General features: G+C 39.4%; 1 protein-coding gene across 8 annotated transcripts in view; it reads left to right on the top strand.

The window, feature by feature from the left end:
• Window positions 1-19,521, top strand: part of PATJ (PATJ crumbs cell polarity complex component) — a 358,864-nt gene that overhangs the window by 252,209 nt on the left and 87,134 nt on the right. For all 8 annotated transcript variants that reach the window (XM_079919148.1, XM_079919149.1, XM_079919151.1 and 5 more), the window contains 2 exons: window positions 4,138-4,210; window positions 13,477-13,557. In XM_079919148.1, the coding sequence (XP_079775274.1) occupies window positions 4,138-4,210; window positions 13,477-13,557 (154 nt within the window). The remainder of the gene's footprint in view (window positions 1-4,137; window positions 4,211-13,476; window positions 13,558-19,521) is intronic.

Genomic DNA, 19,521 nt, shown 5'->3' on the forward strand with positions numbered 1-19,521 from the left:
GAAGCCCCTGTTTAGCCTTGAGCATTTCCGTTAGTATTGTCTAGATACCACACTCTTGATCTCTATGAGTCTGTTCTAGATTTTGAGTCCCTGGGAGAGAGAACTGATGGGCTCAAAATGTGGCTGGCATCTGCCCCCTACATCCACTGGGGTTGAGGCCAGCTGTCGGTGTTACACAGTATAGCCCATCCATGGAATCACTGTGAGCTGGGCAGACACTCCGAGAAATGTCCATTAATGTGGTAAATACCAATAGCTGGCTGACTGCAGGCAGCACATCTTCTCTAACTCGTGAAGTAGCTTGGAAAGCATAGAGCACACTCTTGATAGTTCTACTTCATATCTTTTTCCTGCTTTGTTAAGACCCCTTTCACTCAACAGACATTTATAGTACACCTACTCTCGCTGAGGTATCCTGCTACAAGCTGGGGATATAAAGAAATAAGATCCCATCTCTGTGTTTAGAGAGGGAGAAAGAGCAGCACAAATAATCCTTTTTTTTTTTTTTTTTTTTTTTTTTTTTGCGGTACGCGGGCCTCTCGCTGTCGTGGCCTCTCCCGTTGCGGAGCACAGGCTCCGGACGCGCAGGCTCAGCGGCCATGGCTCGCGGGCCCAGCCGCTCCGCGGCATGTGGGATCTTCCCGGACCGGGGCACGAACCCGCGTCCCCTGCATCGGCAGGCGGACTCTCAACCACTGCGCCACCAGGGGAGCCCACAAATAATCTTAATAGAGCACAGCAAGTCCAGTGATAAGGACATACCTATACAGTGTTCCAAGGTACCCTGGAAACCTCACATTTATCCATGGTAGAATTCCACTCTCTCTCTCCCAACAGGTGTTAAAAAGAATTACAAAAACACCAACAAACAATTACAATTCCTGATTGTATACCGTGTGGGGCACCAGGACCTAAGAAACTTATGTTGATTATACTGGGAAGAAAAGGTTAATTATGAAGCAAACAGATTTCATTCCTTATGAGAATCATGGACTCTGAGGGGTCAGAGGGTCCCCAGAAGTCTTTCAGGTTAACTGTTTGTGTGAAGTGTAATTATCTTCTCTCCTTTGGTTTCCCTCTTCCCATTTCTTTCTCTTTAAAATTGCTGCCCTGTCAGGTCTCCACTTGCTTAATGCCGAGGTGTGTGAACACTCACTCACTAGTGGATTATAACGGATTATGAACTGTAAATTTTTATAGCAGCTTTCTTCACTCCACTGAGGTTTTCTGTACTGTTCTGTTTTTAAAAAATTAATATGGACTTTAAAGGCCAGTAAAGTCATACTAATTTGGGGAAAATTGTTAAATTATGAAGGGATAACTTGGTCCAGCTAATCATAATTTCTCAATAAGAATTTACGTGTAGCTATGTTTTTTAATGCCGGTAACCTTTGAAAGAGATATGAAAAGCCACCTGCTTAATTACTGCCAAATACGCTCTGCCCCACGGGCTCTGAATCTGGAGCAGATATGTCCTATTGGCTTTCAGCTCTAAGCTAGAGCTGAGCTCTATTGTGTTATTCCATGGGGGAGATTGAATGGGAAAGGGAATTACCACTGGGAAGATGCTGTTACTTACCCATGGGTAATTGATTACTTCTTCTGTGTATGAGCAAATTGCTGAGGAATGGATTGTACTCCCTGAAAAACTGTAGCCATCTCTTAACATAATAGTGCATGCTCAGGGAATCTATAATAATGTCAGAAGAAACAGACATGCTCTTCATGCTCTGTGTCGCTTTGTGATTTTAGTTTTTCTCCCTTTGCTTTGGTTTGTCTGGCGTGCTAGATAATCTAAGGATTTAAGAAGGTTAGAGCAAGAAATGGTACCTAGACTTCATCTCTTAATTTATACTCTGCCTTATTCCACAAGAATTTTTATCAACTTAGAATTCTTACAGTTCAACCTACTTATTACTTAAGAGATCAGGAGGCGGATTCTCTTGGACGTGATTTCCCCCAAATCCCACAGCTAGTTTAATGGTAGTTCTAGAACTGAAACTGCCTCTGTCTCTTTAATGAAGTGAGTGATCATTACATTTTTAAAAATAACTATGTTAAGTACAGACTATTTTCCAGGCAATGTGTTTGCCCTAGATGATGTAATAGAGAGTAGGAAGGACATGAGTTCTGTCCTTGGAGTGCTTACATTTGAGGGGAAGACAGATTTGAAGCAGGTGTGCATACAAATCAGGTACATTTTGAAAGAAAACAGATTTATGATCATTGACAGGTGCTGTGAGCATATAGTAGAGGTCCTGGAAAGCTTGTTTCAGGAAATGACATTTATGGTGAGCTATGAAGGAGAAATAGGAAAAAATCAGACAAAAGATTTGGGCATGAAGCATGCAGAGCAGAAGAGAAGATGAGAGAAGGCCATGAGGTGGATGGAGCTTGGCTCAGCTGAGAAATGGAGAGGAGGCCTGTGTAATTGGGTTGGATCAGAGTGAGGAAGAGAAGGGGGAACAAGAAAAGGCCAGAGGTGGGAGCTGGGGCCAGATTGCTCAAGGCCTTATAGCCTCCCTAACAATTTTGAACTTGATCCTAAGTGCAGTAAGGAGCCATAGGAGGATTTTAAGCAGGAGAAAGAAATATAATCAGATTTATGTTTTAGAACCATAATAACTGCTGGGTGAAGAATGGATTGAACAGAGGATGAAGAGTGTAAGTAGGGAGACCAAATAGGATGTTCTTAAATATATTAATTCAGGTGAGAAATGATGATCACTTGTACTAGGATAGGAAGGAAAGAAGTGCAAAGATTCAAGATACGTTTTGAAGATGGGATCAATAAGACTTCTTGATGGATTAGGTATACAATTGAGCAGTGAGAGGTTTCAAGAATGACTTTTAGGTTCCTGGTTAAACAACTGGGTGAATACTGTTGATATTTACTAAGGTGGAGAGGAAGTTGACTGTGGAACCCTCTGGGAACTGAGCGGGATAAAGAGCTTTATTTTATTTGAGATGCATCTAAGACATCTAGTGGAGATGTAAAGTGGGAGTTGGATATGCAGATCCTAGGCTCAGAAAAAGATCCAGGCTAACTGTGAATTTGGAAGACATCAATATATAGTCTTTGAACTCAAGGGAATAATTCATGTAGTTGAGGTTATTGAACTCACACTGGAGGAGAAGGATGGGTGGGGTATAAATTTTAAAAAGAAAGGCATTTCAGGTAAAGGCAGTGATATGATTAAAGCCTCAAAGTAGGAAAGACATCGACTGATGGATCTTTTTCCAATTGGTGAGACATAAAAAATAAAACGGGATGAAATGGATTTGAGTGCCCTCCTAAGTCAGGTAGTGGCTATCCTATGTACACCGGACAAGAGATCTGTGAACAGTCTTAAATCTTTGCACACCAGTAAGAAGCTTCTTTGGTTTATATTGTGAAACCTAAAGTCAAACTTCACATAAATCTTGAGATAACTATTTTGGTTGTGTGTCACGAATGAACAGTAAAGGATAGATTTCCCACAGAACCACTGCTTACCTACCATTTGCTAGTAACATAGTGGAAATAGCCCAAATCACCAGAACTGGTATTCTAGGAGCTGTTCTGTGCCTGTCTTCCTGGTAATGAAGTTTTAGCTCCCACCTCCTCTGCTCCAATTAGACTCCTTCTCACACAGTCCGCCCATGCGGGGACTGTCATATACATCCCATCATCCTTCATCTGGCAGAACAAATTTAGAAGCCAAACGAGGAGGCTGGGAACCTTTCCAGTTCAAAGAACAAAATGCTCCAGACATTAATGGGGCCTAGAGGTTGCACCCTCCATATGAAAAATTTATACTCCTCGGTGTTGAAAGAGTTGATGCCTTTCCAAAAGTATCCTCTGCAGCACCTGACTTACTAAGCAGAAGTTGGCCAACTTCTAGCATCATCACTCTTTGTCACTAATAATTGTATCTTGGTATCCCCTGAGTAATACATCTGTTTTTGTACCTAATGGCTTTGCATGCTCAAAACCAGTGTATATTTACATTTTTTTTTTAATTCTGTGGTGCTGTGAGTGCATTTTCAACTGAGAACTGAGGAAGTGATTCTAATTTGAGCCAAGAACTTAGTATTTACCGTGTACTGATACTGCCTTTTACTGTGTACTGATTCTGCCTATTTTAACATCCACAGAAATGAAGATGCGGTCAATCAGATGGCCGTTACTCCCTTTCCATTACCATCAAGTTCCCCATCTTCTACTGAGGTAAGATGACTGCTAATTAGCTTAGTGAATGAATTACGTGGATTTTCAGTATCTGGTATTCCAAACTCAGAATTTAATAGCTAGGGTATTTCCCTAATTAAAATAGGAAGTATTTGAGGCACTGATTATAAAGTAATATAACAATGTTTAACAAACACATTAGAACTTAACCATATGAGTACTGCCTTTTTCAAAGTTCCTTAAGGTTCATTCTAGATATGAAATTTGTCCTAACTAGGCATTTCAGAATTTATTAGAAAATTCTTTTTTAATGACTGAATCGTACCTTTCTTTATGGTTTAAAAACACTTTAATACTATGATTGCTGGTGTCTTTAAATATTTTCATCTATTGATGAAGAAATTACTAGTACAACAAGATTGCTAACATAGTAATATGCTTCTAGAGATGGATGGATAGATAGATAGGTAGCTGGCTCTATAAATAATCAGCTGAGGGATTCCCAGCTGAGGAGCGTTACATTCTCTTCTCATTTTTTACTTATTAAATTATTTTTAATTCCCTAAAATACGCATTTATTATAACTAATCAAACAATGCAGTTATTAGAAAATTTTATTTTCCTTTCCGTACCTCCTCAAGGAAGTTAAGTTTTATTGTTTAGTATCTTTCTATACTTTTTCCTTTGCTTCTATAACAAAAATAAACTATTTGAATAGTGTCTCTTTTAGTAAATATTTGATCATATGATACGTATTCTTTCCATTCAACAAGTATTCGATGAATGCATATTACGCGCCAGGTACTATTTTGGGTATTTAAAGAAATAGGCATGAATAAAACAGATAAGTCTCGCTGACATGGTTCAGCTTACCTTCTAATGAGGAAATTAACTAGCAAATGCATAAATAAACTAAGAGAATTATCAATAGTGTTCAGTGTCTTACAGATAATTAAAATAGGGAATGTGGCTTGTGACTACTTTGACTGGTTATAGGGAAAGCCTCTTGGACAAGGTGAAATTTAAACAAGATCAAAATGATAAGAAGGAGCCAGACATGCAAAAATAAGGGGGAAGAGCTTTCTCTGCAGAGAGGACAAAAATAGCTCTCAAGCAAGAATAAGCTGGGGGCGCATATTGGGAGCCCTGGAGAGTAGTGGGATAAAATGCAAGAGAGAGGGAGGGAATGTGACGTGGGAGGGAGAGAGGAGCTTTGTGAGTCAGAGTGAGAAGTTCAGGTTTTAGTCTGTGTGCAGTAGAAGCCACTGGAAGGTTTTTAACAGGGGAGTGAGGTGACCTGATAATATAGTCTACCAGGTGGAGAATGGACTAAAGGAAGGTAAAAGTAATACACTAGACGGCAGAAGCCCAGGCAAGACCTGATTGTGGTTAGATGAGGTTTTGGGGTTGGAAGCAAAGAAAAGTGAGCTGATGATTCTTGATGTTTTGGATGTTGAATCAGACTTGATTAAATGTGGGAACCGAAGGGAACTAGAGAATCGTGGATAGACCTAGATTTTTGGCTTGAGCAACTAGGTAGATGGTGGTACCATTTACATTTAGGCAGAAATTAAGAGGTCATTGTAGACTGGTTAAGTTTGAGGTGCATATTCTGCATTCTTCTGGAATAGATTCTATACATTAAAAAGAGAAAAGGTGCTTTATTTTGCTTAATCTAATAGTCATATTTAATATGCTGTATTATATATTTTTTCCAATTGACAGACATTCAGATTACTTTCCAATTTTTTGCCAGTAAAAGAATACCAAAATAAACATACATGTGTGATGTGCACACCTGCACACATGTGTATGTCAATCACTTGGTACTGGTGCTTTTATTTCTATAGCGTAGATTTCCCCAATGTACAATTGCTGAGGCAAAAAGTACACAAGTTCAAAATTTTAATCTGTATTTACTAGTTACTATCAGAAAAGATTGTAGTGATGTTGACTCCCCACTGATAGCCATTTAGCCACAGCTTTGCTGGCACTGGGTATTTTCATTCTAACTGAGACCAGAGTAGGCAGTTAGCAGTGGTGGAAATGAGGGGCCCCAGAGGGGTGCTACTTCAGTTCAGATCCTAGCACAGCCATACACCAGACATGTGAACTTGGATAGTTACAGTAACTTCTGTCCCCACTTATCTGTAGGGAGATAATAATAATTCCTACTGTAGGGAGATAACAATAGTTCCTACTTCGTAAGGTTGTTAAGATTAAATGAGAGAGGGAGAGGAGAAGATATCTATATCTATCTATCTAGATCTAGCTATCTTGTGCCAGGCACATGGTAGCTACCCAATAAGTGTTAGTACTTAATTCCTAATTCTTTTGCGTTTATAGAATGTCATATAAATCCTTTTTGTTTTGGATGGGTGGGGGTCAGTATTTTAGAATAATTTTTTCTATAGTACTGTTAGTTATGAATGTTCCCATCAAAATAGCATCCACCTGGAACTGAATTTTTCTTTCATTGCCCATATTTTTTCTCAGTGCAGTGAGCAACAAAACTAGCCTGGCATCGAATTGTAAATCTGCTATGAGATCCCGCTTTTGTGTTTTAGAGTGAGTAAAGGTATAGTGTTGGTGTCAACATTTAGTTTGAGAAGACCATTTCTGGGGTCCTGTTTGGTTTCTTTTGTTTACTTTCTGTCAGGAGTGACTTCTAGTATTAACCGTGTATTTTCTCTAGTTTATACCCAGCCAGCTGGTTTCTGCTGCCTTTCTGCTGACAGGACAGCAACTTAGAAAAGGATGATTGAATACAGTATCTACTGTGTCCACTATCTTGGATGCATTGTCCCAAGTCCTATTTACATCCATACCTCTGAGAGACAGTATTTTTATTTCCACTTTACAGAAGAGACCGGGGTCTAGAGCGGCTATGTAGCATACGCATATGCCCAGAGGCAGCTGTGTTATTCAGCATTACAGTGTATTAACGTGCTGTGCGCTCCACATACATCTGTTGATTTTCCCCCTTATACCTTTGTTCCTATTGTTTCTTCCACTTGGGTTGCCTCCCCACTTCCTCTTTGTTAATTCATAACCACTAAGTCCATGGAGAATTGCTTTTTGGAAGCCTCCTCCAAGTTTTCTATGACTCAAAATGAATAAAATAATTAACAGATTAATAAGCATAGCGCCTGAAATATAAGTGCTCAAAAATGTGAGATACTATTCTTATGACCAACTTCATCCTACACTGTTCCCTTTAATAATCTTTACTCTCTTCATAGTTAAATAATACTCATGATTCATTTAAAAAGTGAAAATTGCCCTTTGTCCTTTATGTGATATCACTTGGGCCTTATAGAAAAAGAGGGACCCATTTCTAAATGGGGTTATCAACTAGGATTCTGTCACTTTTCCTTCCCTCGTTATCTCCATGTTTTAATAATGTAGGACTGTGAACACCACACTAAATTGTATGCTTTTATAGGGCCAGACTTACTGTCCTCCTGACCACTGAGTCCTCAGTGCTTAGCATATAGTACTTGCTTAATAAATACTTGTGGAATAAGTGAATGGCTTTCCTGCTGTATCCTTGATGCTTCATTTTACGGTTGCATACTTACTTCTTATTGATTCAGTTCATTCTGCCATTATTTACCAAATACCTGCTTTGCAAAACGTAAAAAGATTAATTGCACATAGTCTTTACCCTCAAGAGCTTGTAGTCTTATAGGGGAAATAAGACATGTATGTTACTAAAACAAGGTGTCCTAAGAGATAAAGCTTTAGGAGGAGTTCACAGAAGGTGAATAGTATTTCCTAGTAGGAGAATAGCTATTTCTGATGGATATATTGTATTTTAAAATATGAATACGGTTAGATAAGAATGTAGGAATAGCACAAACAAAAGCACAGAAGTAAGAAAAATCTGGGTGTGGGATGGGGAGAAGAATATAATGGGTATGTGAAAGAGAGTAATAGAAGATGGCGTTGGAAAAATAAATTGAGGTCAAATGAGAGAGTCTTGAATTTAAATCTCGGAAGGTTTGGATGTCACGCATTAGGCACTTGGAGCTGTTGAAGGCATTTTGAATAATGAAATTGTGTGAGCAGGGCTCTACTTCACGTAGATTAGTGTAATAGCAAAGTCAAAAATGTCTTGAAGTTGGAAACCCAATTAGGAAGTTACTGCTATGGTATCTCCTGAGAGGTATGAGGGCTCAAGTATACTTGGGAGGCAAGATATTTATTCCATTACTCGAGAAGGCAGGCTGAATCTTTTAGAATATCTTTATAGAAGTAAGAACGTTCATTTTTTTCTTTTTTCAGAAGTTGTGCTTTTTTGAATACTAAGTGAAATGGAGCAGGCCTCATACAGAATGGAGAGGTTGATTACCCAAGGATTCCTATTAGCATAATTTCCATTTTATCTTTAATTGTGCATTGCCTTTCTGGAATTCTGAATAGCCTTGAAGATATGCTGATAATTGGGAGTAGGAGAAAGAAATTTAATTTGTCACATCAAGTAAACATGACTTTGCAGAAAGAAATATTTGTGAACTTAGGCTGGCAACGAAACTAATAAATCATTTTGTGATTTTTTTTTTTCTTTTGCGGGGGGGTGGTTACGCCGGCCTCTCACTGTTGTGGCCTCTCCCGTTGCGGAGCACAGGCTCCGGACGCGCAGGCTCAGTGGCCATGGCTCACGGGCCCAGCCGCTCCGTGGCATGTGGGATCTTCCCGTACCGGGGCACGAACCCGTGTCCCCTGCATCGGCAGGCGGACTCTCAACCACTGCGCCACCAGGGAAGCCCCATTTTGTGGTTTTTTGAAGACAGTGTTGGTTTTACGACATATGGGGATGACAAAATTTAAACCAACATAAGTTTTATTTTGAAAAAGAATTTTCAATTATGTCAGAGAGGTATAGTTGCTGGGGTTTTTTTGTTATTAATTTTGCTTAGTAAAATCTTAAAAGGAAAACAGTTGTATTTACTCTTTTGTCATGTTAAATGAGGAGAGAGGGTAGGGAACAACACTATGGAATGTTTTTCTGATCAGAAGTGTTTTTCCAAACCACAATAACATCCTTAACTAATTTAACTTTTATTGATAGCCTACTCTCGAGTAAAACATATATTCCTACTGTCAACGTTCTCACTGTCTAGTTGGAGAAAACTGTAGACAAATACTGGGTATGAAAAAAATAAAGTAGTACAAAAATAAAATAAAATTTATTACCACTTTATGTTGAAGATGTTAGAGAAACCCAGCAGAGGAAGTTTAAAACTTTCAGAGGGTTTGGAAGAGACTTCTCAGTAGGGATTGAGTAGCATTTCTTATCAGTCCTTTTGTGGGGGAGAAGGCAGTAAAGTCTGTGTTCAATGTACAATCATGAGCCATGCCTTTTCCTTTCATTCATCTGTAAAGCGTAATTCACTGTGGAATGTACTGACCACAGTCTTCATGAGGAAAGGTCATTCTCTTTGAGCAGCCTTGGCTGAGCTGGCAGCTTTGGACAGGTGGTTTGAAGATCAGCAACAGAGGAAGGGAACCCAGCCATCCAGATTAGCTGAATCATCTTGGGTGTCAGTGGGCCACCGTCCATCAGCCAGATGGTCTTCAAACCACCATGATGCAATTGTGCTTTGGAAATCATGCCTGCTGACCTGTTTTTCCCTTTCCATCTGACTGATTCCTGTTTTTTAAGCTTCTAGTCAGCAGGGTATTTTATATATATGAGCCATTCTGTTCTCAGAACAGAACCCACATTGTTTTTGTTCAGTGCTTCATTTAAGCATGAAAACTCTTTTATAAACGTTGGCTCTCCTAGGAAAGTAAATACTTTATCGCTAACCTCTTTCAAGTCCAGCTTCCTTTTTACCTGACTCTTCTCTCCATCTAGATTTTTGACTTTAAACCCTCCTTATGGAGCTATCTCAGACTAAACAAGTAACTAAAAACAGAAGAAATGCTTTAGAAGGGTCTCAAGGTACAGTTAAAAAGAGCATCAACTTTGAAATGAGACAGACCTAGGATGAATATAAAAATGAATCAGACCAAGGAGATGAATGAGGCTCAGATGGCAGTGTCAGGCATCTTTCCATCTCATCACGGAGATCAATTCTGTACATACATAATTAGGATACAAATGAGATGATGTATGTGACATAAGGAATTCAGGTAAACTGTTAGGTAAGCTTAGAGGAAGAAGAGACATCTTCCAGCTAAGAAGGAAAGGATTTATGGAGTAAGGGGCATTTGAGACATGGCTTTGTATGATAAATTCTGTGGATGTAGATGTAAAGGGTATTCTTTTTTTGTTTTTATTCAAATCTTAAAGGATCTGTAGATCATGTGTAACCTAGACTGCCTTCCCCATGTTTTCTTAAATTTTCTAAGTTAAAGCATCAAACAGCTCTTTTCTTTCCCTCTTTTGTATTCATTTTATAAAGACCAAGAAGATCTCATCTCTTCTACTCACTTTGCTGAGAACTGTAACGACTTCTCTGATTTTTTAAACATCACTTTCCTTTCCCCAAGGAGACATATATTTAATTAGATGAATGGCATCAGCTAACCACCATCCTGGTGAAAAAGCTCCTCTCATCTGGGACAGAGGAGTTGGCCATTTGCAGTGTTACTAGAGAAGCCACCTGTGGATTTGTTTTACAATCCAGTGCTACAGTTACAAGCATTGTTTCCATTATATCCTCCCGTTAGATAGCATAGCCTCCCCAGGGCCTCTTCAGGGCTTCCCACAGCTTACAGAACTAGACACACTAAGTAATCAAGGCATTAAAGGTTTTTCATCTATTATATACTGATTTTTAAAAGTATAATTTGTTTCTTCAGAATTTTTCTGTCTCTAGAACTTACCCACTGTCTAAAACACTGAAAATCTATATATTTTCAAGCTTTGTTTTTTAACTTCGGCATGTTTATATTATATGGTAATTTCTTGATTACCCAAAATTCATGGAGAGGAGGATGTATCTACTGAAATTTTCTGGTTAACAAATGCTAAAATGCTTTTTGTTAAAACCATGGTCTAATGACAGTGATTTTTTTTTTGTTAAGATTATGAATCCTGTCTTCCATAAGATTAGTTACCAACACTGAGTACTGAAACGAAAGAATAAGAGAGAAACAAGAGAATCATTTACTTAGGACCTGGAGCATAGTTACCAAGAGCATGGCCTTTGATGGTACTCTTACCTAGCTGTGAATCCTGGATCCGCCTCTTACTGGCTAGGAGTTCTTTAACAGGTTATTTTAAATGTATCATTTTTATCATCCTTGAATTGGGATCACAGTGGTACACACTTATTTAGCCTTTTTATGGTGACTACATGAAACAGGTCATGGACAAAGAACCTGTCTCAACAAAAAGCTAGAAACAAAATTAACTGTACCTAGTGTGCTGATAGACATTTTACATGTTAGTGCATTAATCTTCAAGGCAACCTGATGGGGTAGTATTTTTAATTTGATATTTTTATCTGTACTTTAGAAACAAGCACAAGTTGACCCTTGTAAAACATGGTTTAAACTGTATGGATCCACCTATATGCAGATTTCTTTCGATAGTAAATACTACAGTACTACCCAATCTGCGGTTGGATGCCGAGGGACCACAGATACAGAGGGCCAACTATAAATTATACACAGATTTTCAACTGTGGGGAGGATCTGTGCCCCTAATCCTCACATTAGGGTCAACTGTACCCAGATTTAGAAAGTAATTTGCAGAAAATCTCATAATTCTAATTCTAATGTCAAAGTTGAGATTTGAGTTCAGATCTGACCAATTCTAAAGCCCATGCTACTTACTTTCTTGGATTTTTTTCCTTCTAGATATTTCTCATGTCTCTCCTTTATTGTTTTTAACATGCGGTAATACACACTAACTCTTCTATAATTGAACACTGTAGAAATAACTAACGCAAAAATTCCCTAATCCCTCGTCCTACTCTCCAGAAGTATGCAACTTAAAAAGTTTGTTCTATGTGCTTGCACGTATTTTCCCTGCATTTATATCTACATAATGTATGGGGCTTTTTTCTGAAAAGATTGTGCTAATTTACATTTTTCAATGGTGTGTGAAAATTCCTGTTTCCCTACAACGTTATCAATACTGAATGTTCTCTTTCTATTCTCTTGTCCATTTGATAGATGAAAAAATGCTGTATCTTTGCTTTAATTTGCATTTCTTAAATTACCAGATTGAATGTCTCAAAATCAAAACCATTTCTCTACTAACAACCCCACCTGAATTTGTACTAATCCCAGATGGTGGTGTTTTAAAATAAAAATCCATATAAATACAATGCAAATACTCCATTTATTATCCTTATTCTCCTCTATGTGTCCTCAGAAAGCAAAGAAAGTAACTATAATATATAATATATCATAATTCAATTGAGGAGATGCCTAATGTGTTTTGGAATTTTAATGTGGCTTATTATTACCAGATGTCTCATTTACATTAAATAAATATTTTTAGGAATCCGCAGGAAAAAAGTCATCAAGAAAGCAAGTACTGCATTTATTGGTTCGGCCAGTATTTATCAAGTGTTTTCCATGTACCAGGCAGGGTGCTAGGTACCTGAGTTTCACAAATAAACAAGATAAACATAGTCTCCCATCAAACAGTTTAACCTTGTGCAGAAGATAAACAAACGTCTGAGAAAGTTTTGGCTGGAGGGAACAGAGCAGCTAACTCAGACTGACTGAAAAAATAAGTAAGTAGATTAGCTCTCCTTAGAAGATTGCTAAGGATAAGGCTGGGCTTCAGGTTCGGTTGGTCCAGTGGCCCCATTTTGTCATCAGAGAACCAGTTCTTCCATCTCTGCCTCTGCTCTGTCATTCACAGGCTGCTTTCCTTCTGGTTGTGGAATGGCTGCCCATGGCTATTTGCACTTCATGCTCTCTTGTTAACTTGGGAGGTATGGGGACTTCTTGTGGTTCTTTTAAGATCTACGAAGGACCTTTCCAGAAGTCTCCAACAAACCTCTCTTGGTGTCTCATTGACCAGAACTGGATCACGTACCCATTCCTGACAAAATCATTGGCAAAAAGCATAAGATTAGCCTTAAGGCAATCAGGCCTTCTCTTGGGGCAGAGAGTAGCAATCAGCTTTCTCTAAGGTGTATCTCTGAGCAACAGGTTATTGTAGATACCATGGGAAAAAAAAAAGAAGAAGTCCTACTGGAAAGGAAGAAAAGAAGAAACAATATCCACTACAACAATAAAACAAGCAACTATGATTGAGTATCTGTACTACAGTTCAAGTCAGTGCGAGTGAAGAATGACATCTTTGCCATTTTCTTTTTAATGTCTCATAGGATCAGAGTGGCACCAGTGAGGAAGACAGCAGTCTCGAAGCTTGTATCAAACAGTTGCCTAAAAGTGAAAGCTCCAAACTGGTGAGAATACTGGGTGTCTCATCCAATGTTCTTTTTAGGGATGAACTGTATATATTTTGGATCAGTTGTGTTTGCTTCTCTAGGAATGGGATCTTCTAGGATCCTTCTCTAGGATCCTTCTCTAGGATCCTTCTCTAGGATCTCTGAGACAGGGGAAGCTATTCCATATAGCAAATGACCCAAAGAACAGTGTACTCTCCTACTTTCTTCATATTTGAATTGTGCTGTCTGGGACTAAAGAAGCAATCTCTTTTAAATCTTGTTTAATATTGGGTTTCTTTAAGGCTAGGGTGGTGCTGAATTAGTTCTAGAGGCACGAAAAGAGATGTTAAATGGATTCCTGTGTTCATAATAAAAGATACTTAAACTTACCCAAGGGCTAGAGCATTAGGAGAGAGGCAGTTTTAGGGAACTCTTCCTCCTTATGTGTCCTAACGTTTCATATCTTGTTATTTAATATTTATGGAACTTTTACTGGGTACCGCGTGCTATCCTGTGTTCTACATTCATTTTCTGATCCTCACAGCTGTGGGTGGCGATATTTTTCTTTTACGTGTGTGGAAACTGAAGGCTTGCTTAGAGATGTTAACTAACGTGCGAAAAGCCACTCACTAGTATGTTCTAGACCTGGAGATTGATCTCATTCGGTCTGACTCCCAAGCCTTTGCTCATAATCTACCTTTCTGTTTTGCAGCCTAGCACTTCCAGGGTTAGACTGCAAGTTCTAGAAAGAAATGTGGGCTTTTTTTTCCCCTCTGTTTCAAAATATCTTATGAGTCTCAATTAATCACTTAGGTGGGTCACTGTGATTTTATGACACCACAGAGTTGTTCATTTTACTTCAGGGAGTTTGAAAAATCATCCATTTATCTTCTTTCAACTTTTATATATATCAGGACTGGCTTAGATTCCATATCCTAGAAAATGAACTGATTCTTTCAGGCTGAAGGAAAAGGACATTTAGGCAAGAGTGGAAATTATAATGGTCCGCTCTTACACAAACCCTATGTGAGGCATCAAGAATAGTGGGACCAACAGATTATGACCATTGTTCTTGAACAAGACGTGCCAAAGTTACACTGTTCCCTTTCCAAAAGACAAACTGCATCTTTGCACTGAAGAGGAATGAGGAACATCAACGAATTTCAAACTCCAGCTCCTTCGTTCATTTAAAAATACTACTGAGACTTCCCTGTTGGTGCAGTGGTTAAGAATCCGCCTGCCAATGCCGTGGACGCGGGTTCGAGCCCTGGTCCGGGAAGATCCCACAAGCCGCGGAGCAACTAAGCCCGTGCGCCACAACTACTGAGCCTGCGCTCTAGAGCCCACGAGCCACAACTACTGAGCCCACGTGCCGCAACTACTGAAGCCCACACGCCTAGAGCCCGTGCTCCGCAACAAGGGATGCCACCGCAATGAGAAGCCCGCACACTGTAACGAAGAGTAGCCCCCGCTCACCGCAACTAGAAAAGCCCGAGCGCAGCAATGAAGACCCAACGCAGCCAAAAATAAATTAATTAATTAATTAAAAAAAAAAATTTTAAAAACCCTACTAACTGGTTCTTTTTGGCACTGTTTCTCCAAAGATAGATTAAGGAAAAATCTTTTAAAGCAACAGGACTTTGCAAGTAGAGGCCCCTGATTTCATCCACAGAGGAAATGGTAAAAAGAGTGAGAACGCTCCCTTGCTTGTTGGGAGAGGCAGGTAGTCCCACAGAGGCTCACTTACAGGCTGCAGGCAAAAGCCACCCGTCATCCACCCTCTGTTCCCAAGAAGGCAACACCAGTGATGGGGCTCCAAGTGCCAAAATAATTGAAGAGCCCTACCCTCAGGCAGAGGACCTGAAAGACTAAGGATAATGCTTAGATTCTTTCATACTGCATTTTAATAAGAATAAAAGCTTCCCCAAACCCATTGACTGGTATTTTTCTTTCTCCCCTCCACCCCCCACCTCCTTCTCTTTTTGGTATTCTACAATTTCTTTGTCACCATTTCCAATAGAATATCCATGGTCTAGTCAACTGAGGAAAGATAGCCAAATTTGAACAACTTTTATAGCATAAATATAAATATAAGTGGCCTAGCATTGCTTAAGAGTGTGTCTAGCTTGAGCAAGTTAGACCTCACCAAGCCTCAGTTTACTCATCTGAAGGATGGGAGTGACCAGGATGTTATGAGAAACAAATAGGCAATAAAGTATAAACATGTAGTAGAGTATAAGGTACATAGTTGGTGCTTAGCAAGTTCATGCATTAATTCAGAAAATATTTGCCAAATGACACTATGTTCCAGGCACTGGAGATACAGTAGGGAACAAAATGTACCAGAACGCGTGCCTTCATGGAGACTCATTCATGGGTAGATGGGGGAAGGGAGATAGATAATGCATAAATTAGCAAATTATATTAAATCATGAAATTGCTGTTCTTGAGGGTAAAAATTTCATCTGGCTCAACCTAACATATTCATTACTGTCTCATCATAAAGTACAGTTGACCCTTGAAAAATGCATTGGTTAGGGATGCTGACCTGCACAGTGGAAAATCCATGTATAGCTTATAAGGCCCCCTGTGTTCTGGGTTCCTCCACATCCACGGCTCCAACCAACCTCAGATGGCGGATTGTGTAGTATTATTGTATTTACTATTGAAAAAAATCCGTGTGTAAGTGGACCCACATGGTTCAAACCAATGTAGTTTAAGGGTCAACTGTATTAATAACAGTTCCTCATCACTAGTCGTCATTTGCTTGTTTCTGTTATGAGTTTGGCACCAGCTCCCCTGCTTTGCTGCACCGTTCTAGGATGGTTGCTGATGCACCTCGTCAGAGGACAGCATGTGATCTGTATGGGCCTTGACTCCTGTTACCTTAGTTTATGTCCGTTGGAAACAGTAAGCTCTAACCCTTTAAAGGTTGAATTTCTTGCTTCCTGTGGGAGCATATATCTCATCAGACACTGCTGGCCCCTACAGGAGAGACCAGGAGAAAAGCACAGGTCTTGCTCTTAAGCAGCTTACCCTCAAGCATCAGTGAGGATAACAGAATTTGTACCTGGAAAATCAGACCAGGCAGAAGTGTATTAAAGAGAGAGAGAAAAAATGTTACAGGAGTTCAAAAGTGAAAGGAAAACCGTCTCGTTCAGGGATTAAGGACGGTTTCTTAGACTCTTGGCCTTTAAGGTGAACCTTTAAAGATGAGACAGCGATTGACTACTGAGGGGTTCACCAGGTGAATCAAACAGTGTGGGTGATGTACAGTGTGCAAAGTTGAACAGTAGCATCAGATAGAAGTTGAACAGTAGAATCACAGAACTGAAGAGACTATATGCTTTGAATTATAGATTAACATATTCATCTTTTTATGTTCAGTGCTCAATAAATGTCTCCTTAACTACATGGATACACATATATACAAGGTGCTACCTATGAGAAACTATATTCCAAAGGGCTATTAAAGTGCTTCTCCAAGATTACCTGTTTTCCGAGCTAGACTAAGCCATGAGTCTACATATATTCCAGTGCTTATTTCCACTATCCAGTGATGATTGGCTTTCGTCCATATCTCAGGAGTCCCCAGATTCACAGCCAAGGAGTTTATAATAACTTCAGTAGATATTAGATTTCTCTAAAATATTTTTTAAAAGGAGAATGACTTGTTTTTAGACAACGGATCAGGTGATGGTTGGTGAAGCATAGATTCCAATTGTGAGAGACTGGAGACAGGGAAGTGTCTGGAATCTATTTCAGAAGTCTAGGTGAGAGCCTGTTAAGACTGTTTTTTAAACCTTTCGAAAGGAACTTAAAAAAATTTTTTTGCACAGAGCTTTGCAATTTGCAAAACTGCCTCATCTATTATCTCATTAGCTTAAATATTTTAATATCTATTTTTGCTAACATGATATTAGTTCGTAATTTTATTCAATTTTATCCCCAAAATAACCCTATGTAAGAAGTAGGGCAGGAGTTATTTAATCACTGACTTACAGATGAGATCTTAAGCTGCTTAGTGAAAGACCACAAAACTAGAAATTAGAAGAGCTGCACCTCATCCTGAAGGGTCCTTGTCTCCCTGGTATCTTGACATAGAAGAGCATGAATCCCTAAAATAAGCATTTTAATCTTTTGGGTATAAACCTATGTTTTTATCATGTTGGGGATATCTGTGTTAATATAATACACTCTTTTGGGGCAGTATAGCTAAATTATTAAGAGTGCAAAGATTGGAGCCATTCTACTTAGATTCAAATCCTGGTTCCACCATTTACTAGCCATACAACCTTAGGCAAACAGCTTAACCTCTCTGTGCCTCAATTTTTGCATCTATAAAATGGGAGAAAGAAACACAAGGTTATTGTGAGAGAAAGGAGTTAATAACTATAAAGTACTAGGTAGAACCATGCCAGAGTGCTCGGAATGACTGTGTAAGGGGGAGTTGTTGTTAATGATGATGATGATGATGTTATGCTGATTAAAGCATTAGGCGTCAGCCAGATGAGGATTAGCTGTTCTGAGTGAAGCATTACGTGTGACTTGGAAAACTGAAGTGAATTTTTTCAAACCCCAAAATGCAACTGCTGATAATAGGTAGCATCTATTGAATGCCTGTGTGCCAGGCATTATTCTAACATCATTCACATAACAATCCTATGAAGTTAGTACTAGTATTATCTCCATTTAAGAGATGAGGAAACTGAGATACTGAAATGTTAAGTAAGTTGCTAACTAATCACCTGGTGAAGCCAGGATCCAGGTCCATGCACTGTGAGGCTGGAGGCTGCGCTCTAAACCACTATGCAGTACTGCTTCTCGGAGAGATACAGATATAGAACAAAACTGAAGTCAAGGGACAGCAAGAGAGTTACACTGGGATCTGAACTTTGTGATTTTCATTCCCTAAACCTTGAACTCCAATATAGAAAATTATAACATAGAAACAGGTAGATACTGAAATTTACCTTTCACATTGGTAAATGAAGTGATATAGACCTCCAAACCGATGTTTCATAAAATGAAGGAAACTAAAACATTTCAAGAAGCTAAGCTGTGCCAGGCATTTTCATACTGGTTGTCTTATTTAACCCAATGATGCACATGTTTTTAGCCCTACTTTACTGGTAAGGTACTGAGGCTAAGAGATGTCAAGTCTGTTCCTAAGGTCTCACAGCTGGTGGGTGCTATGGCTGGGACTCAAACCCAGTTCTCTTTGCCTCTAAACCCCATCTTCTCTTCATTGTGCAGTTCACATAGACAGCCTTTCTTGGAATATCAGAAGTATCACCGTGTGATCTATTTGTTCAAACAACAGATATTAATTGAGTATCTCTTGCATGTCAGACAACGTTATGTACAGGGGATTCAGTGATGAGCAAAACTATTAGCACTTCTTAAAGGGCTTGAGATGTTCAAGGACAGGTGTTCACATCAGCTTGCTGTCTTTAGAAGCTCAGTATTTAGGTGAGGAGGAAGGAGCAAGAGAAGGAAAGGAAGAGATAGTACTGTGTTGTTCCTTTTTTTTTTTTTTTTTTCCCGGTACGCGGGCCTCTCACTGTTGTGGCCTCTCCTGTTGCGGAGCACAGGCTCCGGACACGCAGGCTCAGCGGCCATGGCCCACGGGCCCAGCCGCTCCGCGGCATGTGGGATCTTCCCGGACCGGGGCACGAACCCGTGTCCCCTGCATTGGCAGGCGGACTCTCAACCACTGCGCCACCAGGGAAGCCCCTGTGTTGTTCTTATAAATATCTAACCTCTGTTCTTGCTACCACCTTTGGATCTCTAACCTTGTCTGATTCTATAGTTTTCTGCCTTGATGTAAAACCCAATTTATGTTTTCTTTGGTTCTTGTCTGTCTCCTCCTCCATGTTGTTATAGATACTAATAGCCAGTAAAATAATTTCAGAGCTACTAGCTTACAACAAAATAATAAAAGGACAAATAACTCAATTAAAAGATGGGTAGGGATCTGAA

Source organism: Stenella coeruleoalba, assembly GCF_951394435.1.
Source record: "Stenella coeruleoalba genome assembly, chromosome: 1".
Lineage (NCBI taxonomy): Eukaryota > Metazoa > Chordata > Mammalia > Artiodactyla > Delphinidae > Stenella > Stenella coeruleoalba.